This window comes from Tachypleus tridentatus, chromosome 8, assembly GCF_004210375.1.
Source record: "Tachypleus tridentatus isolate NWPU-2018 chromosome 8, ASM421037v1, whole genome shotgun sequence".
Taxonomy (NCBI): Eukaryota; Metazoa; Arthropoda; class Merostomata; order Xiphosura; family Limulidae; genus Tachypleus; species Tachypleus tridentatus.
Genome location: NC_134832.1, coordinates 56,618,777 through 56,638,411, shown reverse-complemented (window position 1 = coordinate 56,638,411; position 19,635 = coordinate 56,618,777). Strand labels below are relative to the sequence as shown.

General features: G+C 37.2%; 1 protein-coding gene across 1 annotated transcript in view; it reads left to right on the top strand.

Moving 5' to 3' along the window:
- The window catches only part of LOC143222434 (AT-rich interactive domain-containing protein 3C-like), a 103,254-nt gene that overhangs the window by 26,290 nt on the left and 57,329 nt on the right, over nucleotides 1-19,635 (top strand). Inside the window, exons 2-3 of the mRNA XM_076448953.1 lie at nucleotides 240-743; nucleotides 8,196-8,270. Of these exons, the coding sequence (XP_076305068.1) occupies nucleotides 240-743; nucleotides 8,196-8,270 (579 nt within the window). The remainder of the gene's footprint in view (nucleotides 1-239; nucleotides 744-8,195; nucleotides 8,271-19,635) is intronic.

Genomic DNA, 19,635 nt, shown 5'->3' with positions numbered 1-19,635 from the left:
CCTTAGAATCACCATCCAACTATATATATTGTTGGATTGGAGTGAGTTAAAAAACAAAACCATTAAAGTGGTATCAATTTTAAAAGCACGATGTACCAATTCGACCAGAGATTGTAGAAATGACTGTTTTCTAGACTTCTGGATAAGCAACATCTTGAACAAGGGTGGGTAGTTTTGGGATGTAACTGGACTTCGGAGTCTCGTAGTAAATGAAATACAACCTTTACTACTTATTACAGGCTCATCTGGAAGATTTAAACGAGTACAGATTCGACTCAGAGGGTGAACACCAGGAGGAGTTTGGGAGTGCCATAAGTCGGGTGAAGATGGAAGACATTGGAGATCCTGAGGTTCTTGCCAAATTTAAACAGCAAGAACAAGAGGAAAGAGATGAAATAGAAAGGGAGCTTATGGCCCACAAAGAAAGGATACAACGGGAAGCCATAGCAGCAATTCAAAGACAAGCCCACGTTGCTGCTCGTGCCATGGGGATAACATCTCCAACATCTTTGATCACATCATCTGCAACAAATCTTTCTTCGCCACCTCCAGCCTTTCCCATGTTTCTTCCGCAACTTCCCAGCCGTCTACCAACAACCAATCTACCCCACTCCACAAGTCCTGGCAGTTCAGCATCTCAGTCCATTCCTTCTCCTTCAATAAACAGCAATACAGCATCAACCAGTAGCCAAACGCCAAATCAAGACCTCAGTAAATATTCCTTTGAAGAACAATTTGGTCAGGTATGTATTTGACTTCTTAGATTTTACTTCTTATTTCTGAAACAAGTACTTGTATCAAAATAAGTACGAAACCTGTACTCTATCGCAACTTGGGTGAACCTTTGATGTATATGTGATTGCAAAAAACCACCCGTAAATCTTGTAATTGTTTAATTCGCGAGTTTTTTTTTTTGTTTATATATGTGAACGTTTTCTAATAAAACGTGTGTTTGTCTTTGCCTGATCTTATCAGAACAATATTTCTTACTATTTTGAAAACATTTTTACAATGATTAATCACTAAGCCTCAGTCAACGGCTCAGTGGTAAGTCTAAAGGTTTACAACTACCTCCCCCCCCTTTCAATGGTACAGTGGCATGTTTGCAGACTAACAACACTTGAAGTCTGGTTTCGATACCTGCTGTGAGTAGAGCACAGTAAATTGTGTACTTTTGTGCTTAATTTAAAAATAAACAAAGTTATAACGCTAAAAACCGGGTACCATGGTGGACACAGACAGCATCGATAGCCCATTGTGTAGTGTGTGTGTGTGTATTATAGGAAAGCTACATCGGGCTATCTGCAGAGTCCACCCAGGGGAATTGAGCCCCTGATACCGTTGTAAATCCGTAGACTTTACCACTGTACCAGAGGGGGACCCATTGTGTTGTTTTGTGCTTAATAACAAACGAACAAACATCAGTTAGTAACGTAAACAGTTCAAGTAAACAAAAGATTAAAACATTACCTTTTATTCTGAATAATATTAGTTGGGCACAATCTTACGGGCAAGTGTTTCTATGTTAAGTTGAATCCTTCTAAATTAAAAGCCGTTCATTGTTTTGTTTTGTTTTGTTTTTATTTTCGCGCAAAGCTACTCGAGGGCTATCTGTGCTAGCCGCCCCATAATTTAGCAGCCTAAGACTAGAGGGAAGGCAGCTAGTCATCACCACCCACCGCCAACTCTTGGGCTACTTTTTTACCAACGAAGAGTGGGATTGACCGTAACATTATAACGCCCCCTCGGCTGAAAGGTCGAGAATTCGAACCCAAAGCTCTTCATAAATTTGATAATGCTGTTGCCGCGCAAAACGGTATTGTTTGACCTTGTAATAGACGAACTTCAGTTAATAATTATTTTTTTAATTTCCTTAACTCGTGTTCAACATCTTGACAAACTAGTTTCCATTGAACTACACTTGTTTAATTTTCAACATCAGTGATAATTTAAAATAGAAGGTTTTAATTATAGTCGTGATTACAGTAACTTGTTTTCACTGCTATATTAACTCGAAGCTTATTCGTTCTGCATTGCGTGTAATAATACCTCGAATTTCCTAAACAATTATTTAAAACAAATTACGTTTTTTTTTTTTCAAGTGAGTACAATATAGAGTGTCATCTTGCAGTATATATTTAAAAAAAAACATTAATGGAAAGCAGGCACAGCAGTTAATAGATTAATTATTTTGTGGAAAAGATAAAAATACAATATAGCCAGCATACTTGTTCAGTTGTAAATATTCCTGAATAATGTTTTTCCTCTATTGTTTTCGCTCTATGTGCGGAAATAATATTTTCATGTGCACTAGTGAGCATCAAAGCAATGTGCTGATGTGCGGTACCAAGTTTTATTTCAGACCATCGGCCATATTGGATCATTAGGTTGCTTTGCAATGCTACTAGTTTATTATTTGAGATTTAGGCCTATCGACTGCCAGGATGTGCGTGGAACTTAATTCGTTGTTGTGTAGCCGCGCAGCTTGGAGTGAACACTGTTTCTTAATGGTCACGTATGTAATTTGTTTTAATCTGAACAACTGGTGGTAGAACTAAGAATTACTAAGACGATGCTACAAAATAGATAATACAATTCAATAAAATATGTGGAAAAATAAAGGTTTCTGTACTCACCGTTAGCGGGAATCAGCAATACAAATTTGATGTAATCCAAAAAGTCCAGGTTGGTGTTACAATATGGCAATCCCTCAAAAACCTTTTACAAATTTTGTGTCTTGGGGACACACACACACACACACAATGTATATATAATTTCAAAACTGAGTGTAAGATGATGTACGTTACTCTATATGTACGTGAGCGTTTGTCCATTTCAGTTTAAGTAGTTTGATCCAAGTCCTTCCTAGTTCAGCTGGAAGAGATGCGTTGTAACTATTTTAAATAAATAAGCTTCAATATGGAAGTCGCTGACAAACCAGTCGTGGACCCGTCGTGGCCAGGTGGTTAAGGCGTTCGACTCCCCTTCACATCAAATATGCTCGTCCCTTTCAGTCGTGGGGACGTTATAATCTAACGGTCAATCCCACTATTCGTAGGTAAAAGAGTTGCCCAAGAGTTGTCGGTGAGTGGTGATGACCAGCTGCCTTCCCTCTAGTCTTACACTGCTAAATTAGGAACGGCTAGCGCAGATAGCCCTCTTGTAGCTTTGCGCGATATTCAAAACATACTAAACCATACCAAATGTACACCCACCAAATTTAGTATTTTTATTCTTACCATGAAATTTAACTTTCACGTAGACTCGGCAAATTCAAAGAGAAAACTATAGTATAAATATTGTGATAATTTTATTGTTTAGATACACGTTTTCTGACAGGTTGACTAACTTCATGATTACATATACCTTAATTTTCCTGTACGGGCTCAGTCCATTGTACGTAGGGTTCAACTATATTCTCACTTGCGATATTTCGTTGTTTTAGCATGCCAATTTGACTTGGAGCAAAGTCGGCGAATATCCAGCAAGTTGTATTTTCCAAATCTTACTTAAAAAAAGAAAACGAACCTCGCTTTCAGTTCGAGCCAGTACGGTAATACTTATGTCAAGAATATTTTAAAGTCTTACAAAAATTAGGGCTTAAAACTGTTCTGGTATCACTTGGAAGAAATCGATTTTAAATTATTAACTGTTTTTTCTTTTTTTTTTTTACTCATATTCTTTAAATCAAAATAAATGAATGTGTAACTGAAATGAGTCATTTTTTAGAAAGTCACGGTCTGAGCTTCAAACAAAATAAAATCGGTATAAAGAAGCGAAGGTGAGAATATAATCCTTAATGAACAAAATTAAAAGAAATCGTTTAGTGAAAACTTATTTTAGTGTAAAATATTGTCAAGTTAAAAACTGACTGTCTCGGTATTAGACAAAATGTGTGCACGTGTTTGTTTTCGTAATATCTGACGTAACATATAAATCTGATTTGTATGTCGCGATAGCAGGAGCGTGGATTTTTTACACCCGATGGGAGGGATGATTTTTGCAACCACTTATGTGGACTGTTCAATTTGCAAATTGGTAATTTCTGATTACGTGAACCTGAAAGCTGTAAACATGCAGTCACGATACTTGCATGTATACTTAGGCCTACTGACTGATACTTACAAACTATCGCTTTGATCGAAAAGGTTAGAAGCACACCTATATTAAAGATTTACATTTCGGCTATTGAAAAAGCATAATTATGTAATTAGATTGGTAAGAACACGAGAATCACAAGAACAAACACACAATTTGTAGGCCTGTGATGCAATAAAACAATTCAACAGACCAACTTGTAAGGGAGGATGATTGTATGCACCATACCCCCACATAAAATGAAGAGGGGGATGTATACCTTCCATCTCTCCAGGATCTACGCCCCTGCGTGATACACACAAACAGAACTGAAGTCTTCTGCTAAATTACCACCAACATAAGGTCGATACGTTTTACGGATATGCCACAATACCGGTAATTTGCTACTTCCGGTATATTTCCTAGGTAGGTCTTTAATTGCAGCTAATATTTTAGATTATTGTTATTTACTGGGTTTGGTAATAGAGATTACTTTATCGGCGTCTTATACAGATGTTTATATGTCAGTGTTGCAAGGAGTAGTTTATTACATTTAGAACTACAATAAAAATTGATAACACAAGTATTCTGCTGATTTCAGAGAGACTGTAGAAAATCATTAAACGGAACTTCGGTTTAAACAAAGTGTGGTACTTTGAAGATGCCCAAAGAGTAATTTCTTTTTCGTGTGATTGTTATTTAAAATAAAATTATTTGATGGTTTTTTTCTAAACTTTAAAATTGTGGTAGAACACGTGTAAAAAAAAATGTAGTTAAGCCTAACGTTGCACGTTGATTTGTGTTATGCCCCCCCACACCCACATACAAGTATCGCTTTGCCACTGGAGACAAGAGAGAAAGAGAAAAGAAAAGGACAAGAGATTTATATTAATACTATATAATTAATATAATTAATATTCAAAATGCTGAAAATTATAATCCTATTCGTTTCGCCACCCAACAAATGAACCGAACAGAAATTCCTGTTTATTGATTTTACGTTACACTGGTGTAAGAAATTTAGGTAATAAACAGAACATTAAAAGAGAAAATGTAACAGATGTACAGTGTGTACTTTTAAAGCCCTTAATCTTAAAACATGATTATCAAAAATAAAAAAAGTGTGTATGCTATTTTAAAGTATGTTAGCCATGCAATGCCATGGCGATTCGGGAGAGTTTAGTTGGAATCTAACCAAATTTTGGCACAGACAGAAATGAATAACGACACATAAATCATGTTTCTTGTTTGTCTATGTTTGTTTTAATGTATATTTTAGGAACTAGGTTCACTCTATGTTACCACGAAGTGTCAATGGCCAGTGATTCACGATAAAAACTTCAATTAAAAAAAACCCGTATAAATACAATGACGTAAGGTACCATGTATGTACGTGAGGGTTTGTCCATATGAATTTAAATAGTTCGATCCAAGTCCAGCCTCGTTCAATTGGAAGAGATGCGTGGTAACTATTTTAAATACGTAAGCGTCGATATCAAAGTTGCTGACATGCCAACCGTACACCCGCCAGATTTAGCTAGGCTGGCTTCGTATTTCTCTCAAATGGAAAGTAGTTGGAGTTCTGCCATATAATTCTGGCAATGCTTCAATGAGAAAAATAAAGCTTTGTAGCATCACTGCCATAAACCAAAATCAATGTGGAGAATATCTGATATAAGAAATTATTTTATGTCGTAAGTTTTGATTTCTGGTGTTCTTTAGTAGGGTTACTAACTTAAAGAAAATTGCAGTGGTGTATATATATTGAAACCTCACAGACCTGTTTGTTCTTGTTTTATCCGAATTCTGTTCATACGATATTTTGAAATAACACTGTGTAACACAATTTTTACTTTTTCTTGTTCCTGGACAGAAAGTGTTATTTCCCAATTTCTTATGCCTAAAGTAAATGAAAAAGACCTATTTTTCTCTTCAAACTTTGCTTTTGTGACCTGAGAGCGTATAACGAAAACATGATGAGAGACTATATTTGGGGTGTGATACGTGAAAGTGATTTACATTACGGTCGCAAATCTCGAAAAAAACTACTTACTTCTAAACATTTTTATATAACTTTAGTATAAATACATGTAAATCTTAATTCACATGTTGTTTTATTCAGACCTTATGTAAATAAAAATGTACAAATTTGTCCTTTTTTACATAGAAAATAGGTTAATTTCTAAATTTCATTGTCCAGGTCACAAAACCAAAGTTTGAAGGGAATAATGACCGTTTTCTGTACTTTTACAACATAAGCAATTAAGAAATAGCACATACTACACGGGAACAAAATTTGTGTTGCATAGTGTAATCTTTCTCGAGAAACGTTGTTTGAATACATTCCCAGATAAACGATAAGTGATGTTTGATTCCTTATTTGAGTATTTTATCGTAAATGTGTGAGTGATTTGGTTCATGGCATTGTATTTTTTAATACAATTAAAAATGTATTTAGTAATACACTTGTAACATATCTTTTTAATATACCTCCCCCTCCTTAGTGTCCCAACGGCAAGTCTGCAGGCTTGCTTGGCTAAACATCAGGTTTCGATTCGATACCCGTTGTGGACAGAGCAAAGATGGCTTTTTGTGTATCCTTGCTCTTACAACAATCAAACCAAATTCTGTGTAGGTGTCAGAAGGGAGGGACAGTTACCGAGGAACTTGTACCATACTTTATTTATTTCAGTAGCTCATGTAATATTTTTCTGAAATGTTACGAGTTAAATAAACTCGACAATACTGTATTGTGATCATACATCCTATACAAATTTATGTTTGCAAACATAACACACCCCTTTTTAAATAAGGTAGTCTCTCCCCTTATATTTGACAGTTTAAGTTACCGGTAATATAGATAAGTTAAAGTGTCGAACCATGTAGGTGCTCCTTGCATATTTTTTAAGAATATATTTTACCCCCCTCCCAACTCCAACTTCTGGGGTTATGTTACCCTGCAGTGTACTTTAGTGCTTCATTCTACTGCCATTATAAAGAACTAATGACTGCCCTTATAAAGAGCTAATGGCATAATGGTATCCAGTCAAACGGTACTTAGAATATTCCTAGTTTGTGTGATTTACTTATGATCAGTCATTCAATGTATAACGTTCCGTTTTGGTTCTCGAAAGTTTGAAATGTTGAAGATACGTTTTGAAAAGTGTACAAATGACAGGGTCTTCCTTGATGGCAGTCCAGATAACTTGTACTACGTTGTCATTGGCGGAATTCATTTATTGTACTTGAGTCAACGTTTCCGTCTCCACGTGTAATCAGATTTGTGTTTAAATGAAATACACCGTAAAAAAAAAAACAAACTTGGGTAAAGTTGAAGCTTTATTGCAAATAAAATTTAGTTGTTTCAAGGCTTCAAAGTGAGTTTTTTTTCTTTAAATCTGAGGTTGAAACTGGAATAGCAGCACTGTGTAAAACGCAGCAACCCTAACTCAATGGTATTTGAACAATATAATGTGTATTCTTGTACACTTATACTTTCGTAGTGTAGGTATAAATCTTTGGAACAACAGATTTGATGATGAATAAAACTTGTACTTACTCAGTTTTTTGGTTTAAAAAAAACGCACCAAGGAAAGGTATTTACTAAGCTATTTTCGGTAGGTATTAGATGGCATTTTTAGAAGTCTTTTTTTTTTGTTTTACTCATTAGGAATATTTGTTTGCTTGTTTTTGAAGTTCGCGCAAAGCTACGCGAGGGCTATCTTCGCTAGCCGTCCCTAATTTAGCAGAGTAAGGCTAGAGAGAAGGCAAATAGTCATCACCACCCACTACAAACTCTTGGGCTACTGTTTTATCAACGAATAATGGAATTCATCGTTGCTTTATAACGCCCCCACGGCTCAAATGGTGAGCATGTTTAGTGTGACGGGGATTCGACCCTCAGATTACGATTTGAATGCCTTAACCACCTGGTGAAGCCGGGCCGAGGAATATTTACCCTTTTATAATACATGCTAGTTATTCACGTTTAGCTTTATCCATATTTATCTGGGTATGCTAATTTTTATTATTCATGCTATAACGTAATTTATATGTTTGTTTAAAAGCTTGTTAAAAATCGTGATATCAATACATTATTTTTTTTTATTTCTTAAAAGAAACCAGTCAATGGAAGTTGTTTGAAGTCCCGAATCAACCAGGACAAGAACTCGGAAGCACTCGGTTCTTCTTCGGTAAGTGACAATTTCGGGAAGTACTTCAGAGAAAACTGATGTTATCAGCCATACAAAAATATCCTGTGACACTAAAAAAAGAAGAGAGAGAGAAAGATTAGAGGGAGCTGGGGACAGCTAATTCCCAAGTCCTTTAAGAAAGGCAACACGTTACACCTGGTGGTACGGAATTACATCAAATGTTTTTGGGGATATGTTGTTCATTTATTATGACATCTGAACGGGGGGGGGGTAGTCTGACAAGTAACAAAGAGGCTAAGTTTTTTTCTATTTCAACTATTTTTGAAAGCTGAGATAAAATAAGAAGTAAAATTTCGTATTAAGTTGACTTTTTTAAGCACTAATTGATGTTGCTACCAGTTGACCATATACAAGAGTATGTCCGTTAGTTAATTCATAGCTATTTCAATGCTTCATTGTTTTGGGTAGCATGGCATTAGAACTGTAATATGACATGAGGAGAAACTTAATGTCTTCCGTCGTAACGAGGTTATGGTCATAAAAATTGTATATAAATTTAAATGCGTCATTTATGTTATTAAAAAAAAATCGGGGTTAAGAAGTTGTTTTACACGTTATAAAAAAAAAATATTATTTCGACTGAGATATTAAGGCTTTCATTGTGTTGCAGGCTGGACCTATGATCTATTTAACAATTATAAAGTTTGAATGTCTTCACGTGTGTGGTAAACTGATGGGCTGAATCGCACGAGTATTTAATTGTTAGAATTTTAGCCTAAATCTATACAAAGGTTATTTGCACATAGCTGTCTGTAATATTCAACTGAAAGAGAGAAAGCAGGCAGTCAACATACAATATAATATGCCGTCATCCTTGGTATAAAAGAATACGAAACATAACCCTCGTTCACAGAACGGGTGTACGCAAACTACTGGGCCACGCCCATATCATTGCACGAATTCAGTTAATTTTAGTCTACATAGCAAAGTGCAGTAATGTTAATAGTAGTTTAACATTGGTTTAGTGCTGTGCTTTAATTTCATGTTATGACACAGACGTTAGAAACGAGTACCTTGTTATGGCTTCGAATTGTTGAGTAACAGAAGTTTTGGCGAAGTACGAGGGCTGTTCAAAAAATACGCGGACTGTTTGAATTGCGCGGCTCCAGTTGGTTCCAGGGGAATCCGCTTGGTGTCGCTATGTTTGCACAGATCAGCTGATTACGACGCCATTTCCCGATTGCAGATATCTTCATTTGTGTATTAGCTACGCGGTTTTAAGTGAAGTGCGATTTTTTCGTTTGGCGGATTTCAGAATGAATGACCTGAAGGAGCAACGACTTGCTGTGAAATTTTGTGTTAAACTTGGAAAATCTGCGACTGAAACTTTTGCTTAACACGGCTTACGGTGATGTTGCTATGAATCGTTCGGCATGTTTCAAGTAGCATGAACGTTTGAAGGATGGTCGACAGTCCATTGAAGATGATGAGCGTCCTGGACGTCCTTCCACGTCAACTGACGACCCACACGTCGACAAAATCAACACCCTGGTGCGGGCAAATCGACGTCTGACTGTCAGGGAGCTTGCTGAAGAGTGTGGGATATCACTTGGATCTTGTTACGAGATTTTGACCGAAAAATTGAAGATGCACCGCGTTGCTGCGAAATTTGTGCCTCAGAACTCGTGAGTTTTTGGCCAAACACTCGAGCATTGTTCTTTCCTACTCACCTGACCTTGCTCCTTGCGATTTTTTCTTGTTCCCCAAACTCAAAAGACCCTTGAAAGGAAGAAGATTTGAGACGATTCCCGAGATTAAGGCACATGCGACGAAGGAGCTGGAGTTAATTACAAAAGAAGCGTACCAGGACTGTTTCAACAAGTGGAAACACCGTTGGGATAAGTGTGTGCGTTGGGGAGGAGAGTACTTTGAAGGGGTCCCAGATGTGTAACTTCTAAATAAAGTACATTTTGTTTTATGACGTCAGTCCGCGTATTTTTTGAACAGACCTCGTATAAGAATCTTGTAATGGTACACCCGTTTTATTGATGTGGTTCAACTGGAACTTGGGAAAACTTCTTTTTTATTTATTCAGAGAACGTCATTTATGGTTTATAGCAGTTGATGATACTACCTTAGACGGTGTTTGCGTCAACTGCACAATGGCGGATAGTGACACTTTATGCTGCGTTTACATCAATTGCTTTGGTAATGCGTGCACGTGGAGGAATGTTTAAAACGGTGTGGGTAAGTGTCATCGCGCGATTTTTATTTGTGCGGCAACCTATCTTTACAATCCACCTTCATCCAACCAACCCTCGAGCTCCGCTAATCACGCGCACTAAATAAAACTTTATCTCGGTTGCACCGAATTTACAAACTCCCGTGTTTGAAGGCTACAACTATTTCTAGGGTTAACACCTACTAGACACGTTACTGTTATTTCTCACTTTAGGAATAACACAATAGAAAAATCACATTCTTAAAATCTTATTTGATTCAACACAAAACTTTGAATCAACACTAACTCTTTCGTGATAGAAGTTCGATATGGCCGGCGGTTGGGACACTTGACTCGTAATCTGAGGGTTGCGGGTCCGAATCCCCGTGTACATCAAACATGCTCACCCTTTCAGCCGTGGGGACGTTATAAAGTGACGGTCAATTTGCGCGAAATTCAAAAACAAACAAACAAATCAAGTGATGGAACAACAAACATATAACGAAAATATTAAAGCATCACTTTGTGATCATTAACTGAGTTCGGAGAAAATGCCCGAACTTCTTTCCTGAACCTCTCCTTTCATTACAGAATTTATTAGATCACTTCTTTCCTGAACCTCCCCTTTCATTACAGAATTTATTAGATCACTTCTTTCCTGAACGTCTCCTTTCACTACAGAATTCATTAGATCACTTCTTTCCTGAACCTCTCCTTTCATTACAGAATTCATTAGATCACTTCTTTCCTGAACGTCTCCTTTCACTACAGAATTCATTAGATCACTTCTTTCCTGAACCTCCCCTTTCACTACAGAATTCATTAGATCACTTCTTTCCTGAACGTCTCCTTTCACTACAGAATTCATTAGATCACTTCTTTCCTGAACGTCTCCTTTCACTACAGAATTCATTAGATCACTTCTTTCCTGAACGTCTCCTTTCATTACAGAATTCATTAGATCACTTCTTTCCTGAACGTCTCCTTTCACTACAGAATTCATTAGATCACTTCTTTCCTGAACCTCCCCTTTCACTACAGAATTCATTAGATCACTTCTTTCCTGAACCTCTCCTTTCACTACAGAATTCATTAGATCACTTCTTTCCTGAACGTCTCCTTTCACTACAGAATTCATTAGATCACTTCTTTCCTGAACGTCTCCTTTCACTACAGAATTCATTAGATCACTTCTTTCCTGAACCTCTCCTTTCATTACAGAATTCATTAGATCACTTCTTTCCTGAACGTCTCCTTTCATTACAGAATTCATTAGATCACTTCTTTCCTGAACGTCTCCTTTCACTACAGAATTCATTAGATCACTTCTTTCCTGAACGTCTCCTTTCACTACAGAATTCATTAGATCACTTCTTTCCTGAACCTCTCCTTTCATTACAGAATTCATTAGATCACTTCTTTCCTGAACGTCTCCTTTCACTACAGAATTCATTAGATCACTTCTTTCCTGAACCTCCCCTTTCACTACAGAATTCATTAGATCACTTCTTTCCTGAACCTCTCCTTTCACTACAGAATTCATTAGATCACTTCTTTCCTGAACGTCTCCTTTCACTACAGAATTCATTAGATCACTTCTTTCCTGAACGTCTCCTTTCACTACAGAATTCATTAGATCACTTCTTTCCTGAACGTCTCCTTTCACTACAGAATTCATTAGATCACTTCTTTCCTGAACCTCTCCTTTCACTACAGAATTCATTAGATCACTTCTTTCCTGAACCTCTCCTTTCACTACAGAATTCATTAGATCACTTCTTTCCTGAACGTCTCCTTTCACTACAGAATTCATTAGATCACTTCTTTCCTGAACCTCTCCTTTCACTACAGAATTCATTAGATCACTTCTTTCCTGAACGTCTCCTTTCACTACAGAATTCATTAGATCACTTCTTTCCTGAACGTCTCCTTTCACTACAGAATTCATTAGATCACTTCTTTCCTGAACGTCTCCTTTCACTACAGAATTCATTACATCACTTCTTTCCTGAACCTCTCCTTTCATTACAGAATTCATTAGATCACTTCTTTCCTGAACCTCTCCTTTCATTACAGAATTCATTAGATCACTTCTTTCCTGAACCTCTCCTTTCATTACAGAATTCATTAGATCACTTCTTTCCTGAACCTCTCCTTTCATTACAGAATTCATTAGATCACTTCTTTCCTGAACCTCTCCTTTCATTACAGAATTCATTAGATCACTTCTTTCCTGAACGTCTCCTTTCACTACAGAATTCATTAGATCACTTCTTTCCTGAACGTCTCCTTTCATTACAGAATTCATTAGATCACTTCTTTCCTGAACCTCTCCTTTCACTACAGAATTCATTAGATCACTTCTTTCCTGAACCTCTCCTTTCATTACAGAATTCATTAGATCACTTCTTTCTGAACCTCTCCTTTCATTACATTAGATCACTTCTTTCCTGAACGTCTCCTTTCACTACAGAATTCATTAGATCACTTCTTTCCTGAACCTCTCCTTTCACTACAGAATTCATTAGATCACTTCTTTCCTGAACCTCTCCTTTCATTACAGAATTCATTAGATCACTTCTTTCCTGAACCTCTCCTTTCATTACAGAATTCATTAGATCACTTCTTTCCTGAACGTCTCCTTTCACTACAGAATTCATTAGATCACTTCTTTCCTGAACGTCTCCTTTCACTACAGAATTCATTAGATCACTTCTTTCCTGAACGTCTCCTTTCACTACAGAATTCATTAGATCACTTCTTTCCTGAACGTCTCCTTTCATTACAGAATTCATTAGATCACTTCTTTCCTGAACGTCTCCTTTCATTACAGAATTCATTAGATCACTTCTTTCCTGAACGTCTCCTTTCATTACAGAATTCATTAGATCACTTCTTTCCTGAACCTCTCCTTTCATTACAGAATTCATTAGATCACTTCTTTCCTGAACCTCTCCTTTCATTACAGAATTCATTAGATCACTTCTTTCCTGAACGTCTCCTTTCATTACAGAATTCATTAGATCACTTCTTTCCTGAACCTCTCCTTTCATTACAGAATTCATTAGATCACTTCTTTCCTGAACCTCTCCTTTCATTACAGAATTCATTAGATCACTTCTTTCCTGAACGTCTCCTTTCATTACAGAATTCATTAGATCACTTCTTTCCTGAACCTCTCCTTTCATTACAGAATTCATTAGATCACTTCTTTCCTGAACGTCTCCTTTCATTACAGAATTCATTAGATCACTTCTTTCCTGAACGTCTCCTTTCATTACAGAATTCATTAGATCACTTCTTTCCTGAACGTCTCCTTTCATTACAGAATTCATTAGATCACTTCTTTCCTGAACGTCTCCTTTCATTACAGAATTCATTAGATCACTTCTTTCCTGAACGTCTCCTTTCATTACAGAATTCATTAGATCACTTCTTTCCTGAACCTCTCCTTTCATTACAGAATTCATTAGATCACTTCTTTCCTGAACCTCTCCTTTCATTACAGAATTCATTAGATCACTTCTTTCCTGAACGTCTCCTTTCATTACAGAATTCATTAGATCACTTCTTTCCTGAACCTCTCCTTTCATTACAGAATTCATTAGATCACTTCTTTCCTGAACCTCTCCTTTCATTACAGAATTCATTAGATCACTTCTTTCCTGAACGTCTCCTTTCATTACAGAATTCATTAGATCACTTCTTTCCTGAACGTCTCCTTTCATTACAGAATTCATTAGATCACTTCTTTCCTGAACGTCTCCTTTCATTACAGAATTCATTAGATCACTTCTTTCCTGAACGTCTCCTTTCATTACAGAATTCATTAGATCACTTCTTTCCTGAACGTCTCCTTTCATTACAGAATTCATTAGATCACTTCTTTCCTGAACCTCTCCTTTCATTACAGAATTCATTAGATCACTTCTTTCCTGAACCTCTCCTTTCATTACAGAATTCATTAGATCACTTCTTTCCTGAACGTCTCCTTTCATTACAGAATTCATTAGATCACTTCTTTCCTGAACGTCTCCTTTCATTACAGAATTCATTAGATCACTTCTTTTCCTGAACGTCTCCTTTCATTACAGAATTCATTAGATCACTTCTTTCCTGAACGTCTCCTTTCATTACAGAATTCATTAGATCACTTCTTTCCTGAACGTCTCCTTTCATTACAGAATTCATTAGATCACTTCTTTCCTGAACGTCTCCTTTCATTACAGAATTCATTAGATCACTTCTTTCCTGAACGTCTCCTTTCATTACAGAATTCATTAGATCACTTCTTTCCTGAACGTCTCCTTTCATTACAGAATTCATTAGATTACTTCTTTCCTGAACGTCTCCTTTCACTACAGAATTCATTAGATTACTTCTTTCCTGAACGTCTCCTTTCATTTCAGAATTCATTAGATCACTTCTTTCCTGAACGTCTCCTTTCATTACAGAATTCATTAGATCACTTCTTTCCTGAACGTCTCCTTTCATTACAGAATTCATTAGATCACTTCTTTCCTGAACCTCTCCTTTCATTACAGAATTCATTAGATCACTTCTTTCCTGAACGTCTCCTTTCATTACAGAATTCATTAGATTACTTCTTTCCTGAACGTCTCCTTTCATTACAGAATTCATTAGATTACTTCTTTCCTGAACGTCTCCTTTCATTTCAGAATTCATTAGATCACTTCTTTCCTGAACGTCTCCTTTCATTACAGAATTCATTAGATCACTTCTTTCCTGAACGTCTCCTTTCACTACAGAATTCATTAGATCACTTCTTTCCTGAACGTCTCCTTTCATTACAGAATTCATTAGATCACTTCTTTCCTGAACGTCTCCTTTCATTACAGAATTCATTAGATCACTTCTTTCCTGAACCTCTCCTTTCATCACAGCCAAATCAAGTTTTACAAGAATTTCTTTTTTCTTTCCATTAACATGAACGACTCCAAGTGCTCACGGTACACACTTGATAAACCTCAAAGTTTAAAGGTCTCTGACAGGTAATTTGTGTGAGAGGCGCGGCATGGCCAAGCGTGTTAAGGCGTTCGATTCGTAATCCGAGGGTCACGGGTTCGAATCCCTGTCATGCTCGCCCTTTCAGCCATGGGGGCGTTATAACGTGACGGTCAATCCCACTATTCGTTGGTAAGAGTAGCCCAAGAGTTGGCGGTGGGTGGTGATGACTAGCTGCCTTCCATCTAGCCTTACACTGCTAAATTAGGGACGGCTAGCACAGATAGTCCTCGAGTAACTTTGTACGAAATTCAAAAACACAAACCTGGCCATGCCGGGCCTTCATCACATGATTTGTGTGTTTGTTTTTGAACTTCGCGCAAAGCTGCACGAGGGCTATCTGCCATGCCGGGCCACCATCACTTGATATTAGAGCACTACTGTTTTGAGTGGGATTCCTAGTTGGATGCTTCCCAACTTCCCTCACCTCATTTGCAGCATTCCTCTCCCGGCGGTACAGTGATAAAAGTCTTCGGATTTACAGTGCTAAAAGTAAGTGTCCGATACCCCTTGGTGAACACCAAGTGGCTTTTGATACACGACAACACACACCCTTCAGATAGGTGCATATTCTTGTCTTTATACATACACACATATATAATGTATAAAATTTAGTGAAAATAATTAAATTTTTGTAAATGAGTAATATCATAGGGAAGGACTGGGTTAAAACAACAAATCCAAACCTCTGACTTATTGTTTTAGTTTGTTATTTTAACTCCAATCAAAACGCTGCATCAACTATGTGGGTCCTACTTCCGCAGTCCCTTCCAAACCTAGAGTACATTTTATAATCCCACACTGCACCTCGTACGTACCCAGGGAGCTTTTGAGTTGATGCAACGGTTTTTTTTGTTTAGTTTGTTTTTATTTAAGCTTCCTTTTAGTGAAAATAAATTGTACCTAACGTGTTTTTTCTAGACAAGCATTAAACCTGCTAAAAGTACAACTGACTTATGATTAATGTAGGACAATCCTTATGGTATGCACACTGTCTTACTTGTTCCACTGATATCGAGTCAGAACTTGTCTATTATCTTTATAATGTTCTTAATAACTCCTGCGCCTTCTGCCTATGTTGCACTTGTTTCTAGCATCTGAACATTTAATTAGTAACTGACAAATCATCGATATCTGCACTGGAAGCCTAAGTGACCCTCAAAACGTAGATCTCTCTACAGCCCCTGGGCATGACGTATTTTTAATGCCCTTCGATCCAAGGCTCGACATGGCCAGGTGGTTAAGGCACTCCGACTCGTAATCCGATAAATGCGGGTTCGAATCACCTTCACACCAAATATGCTCGTCCTTTCGGCAGTGGGACATTATAATGTAACGTTCAATCCCACTATTCGTTGGTAAAAGAGTAAGTAGCCCAAGAGTTGGCGGTGGGTGGTGATGACTAGCTGCCTTTCCTCTAGTCTTACACTGCTAAATTAGGGACGGCTAGCGCAGATAGCCCTCGAGTAGCTTTGCGCGAAATTCAAAACAAACAAACAAACTGTTACGTCTTAAGATTAAAATACAACTTTTTGTTATTTTTGTTTGATACTACTTTTCATATATGCAATGTGTTTTATTGGATCGCGTGATAGATTTTACGGAAAACCTTATATTAATAGGCGAAATATCTTCAGAGTTTGCGCAGTTAATAGTTACTCTGAATGATAAACTTTCAGAGCAGCTTCAATGGGAAACTGAAGAGGTATGTATTGGTAATGTTTTGTGAAATTTTGCGTTCAGACGAAAAGTCCAAGGTTCGAATCCCCGTCCCATCAAACATGTTCGTCCTTTCAGCTGTGGGGGCGTTAAAACGTGACGGTCAATCCCACTATTCGTTGGTAAAAGAGTAGCCCAAGAGTTGGCGGTGGGTGGTGATGACTAGTTGCCTTCCCTCTAGTCTTACACTGCTAAATTAGGGACGGCTAGAGCATATAGCTTTTGTGTAGCTTTGTACGAAATTCACAACAAAAGAAATCAAATTTTTTGATTTATTGAAAGCCTCTTGTCTTTTATTCCTTTGATGAACGGTATTTTTTACAAATGCCATGCAGTGGGTAAAAAAAAATTGGGGTGCTGCATTCCATGTTTGCGAAGAATTTTTTTGTTATTTGTTTGGGAAGATGTTTAGAACATGAGGTGGGCCGCTGTGTTTTAGAATGAACAAGATAGTTTAGTGTACAGTTTTGTTTGTGGAATTTCGCGCAAAACCACTTGATGGCTATCTGCGCTAGCCGTTCGTAATTTTGATGTGACAAACTAGAGTGAAGGCAGTTGACACCAATTCCCACTGACATCTGGTGGGTCACTCTAAATATGAAGAGTGAGATTAGATCATTGTTATAATGTACCTACGGCCCCAAACTGCGGCGACGTTTCCTTTCTTTAGGAAATGGGGCGCGAACAACGGAAAATTGGGATGTACAGTTGGTTTACCAACCATTGTTCACGTTTGTAAACTAATTAGTTAAGATTTTGATAATTTGCGGCGCTTCGATAATTTCTTGTCACGAGGTAACCTGATCCAACATTCTGCACCGTGATTAGCCCAGATTCAGGAAGAAGCCTTACTAACATGGGTACACGCTGTGGTTTTTTTTTAAATTAAAATTGCTGAAAGCGAAGACTATTCCGTTCTATTTCAAATTGTTTCACGTGAGTTTTTGAAGTCTTTGCTATTTGATGAATCTAAATTGATACAATACAGAAACCATACGAAAGGATCCCGTGCTCGATTGTGTTTACTTTTGTTTATGAGAGTTATTCCACTATCCATGGAGGTCACCGACCCTTCTGGTATTTGCCAGATGGCCAGTTCTGGCCTGGGTGCTGTTCAGGTTGAAAATACAACATATCTATTAGGGCTTATTCGAAGTTAATCGTGGAAAGGAATAGAACAATCTGTTAAACACAAACGAGTACACATTTTCAATTAGGTGTTTACTTTTTAAATGCGAAATAAATGATCCAGTAAAGAAATAATCGCGAACTTTCCTAGTTGCCATGTTTTAACTTTTATATATTTTAACACACACGAGTAAACCTAAGTTTTAACTCGGTGAAAAAAATCGGTATATAAGTACATGAAAATCAATTAATTTTAATTAGGATACACGTAGTAAAACCGTAGTAGTTAACCCTATTGTGATACAGCTCAGCAGGTGTCAATAGTAGGTGTTGAATACGACTCGAATAGTGTTATATTCGTATTAGTTTATAACATAACATTCACTGTGTCACACATTCAAGTTGTATTTACGTGAGATATTAATATCGCACGTTATTATATGTTAGTGTATACATTCACTCAAGTTTACAACACGTGAAGGTTTTTGTTTTTTTTTAAAGAGAGAAAGACCATTACGTTAGGCCTTTAACTTCAACATGTTGGTTCACACCACTTTAAACAAGGCCAGACGAGGCTTAGTTGTTAGCGTGCGGAGTTGTGTATCGGGAGGGTTCAGGGTTCGAGCTCGTGATATGTCGATGAACGCGCTCTGTACTTTCGTCTATAAGGCTCGTAATAAAAGTGACAGTCTGTTCCTCTATAGATTGTTTAGGCAGAGTATTCATGATGAAACTTTGCAGAGTGGACGGCAACTCCTTGTTGTGGAGACGCAGAGGACGACGTTTCGAAAGTCTTCCGCCTTTCGTCTTCAAAAGTGAGTCATTTTCTTTATTCCCGGAAGAGTAGCCACGAACGTGGGAGGTGATTGTCTTTCCTCTGGTCAGTAATTATAAATTAGAGGCGACCATGTTTTGAACATTGGGGCTTTGATTTGATCGAATAGCCCACATAAGGTACCGCTTGACTCGAAGATACGCTGTTGTTCGTTTCGTTGTAAGTGTGACATTATTATTTCTATATAAAATTATGAGCACGTGACCATTTTTTTTACCGTATAACGTTTATTTGCTAAACAGATTCTATTAAAGGAATGTGGAGCTTCGTAAGGACCTCACAATAAGAAATTTTATTGATATCAGTACATGAAAAAAAATAGTTCTCTAGGGTTAATTTTATAAATGTGAACCTACAAAGTTATATAAAAAATCAAATGAGAATACTTTAACTGCTATAATGCTACTTAAGTTTGTATTTTTATTTTTCTGTCATATGCGCACAAAGCATGTTTTTGCTAGATTCTTAGGCGCCAT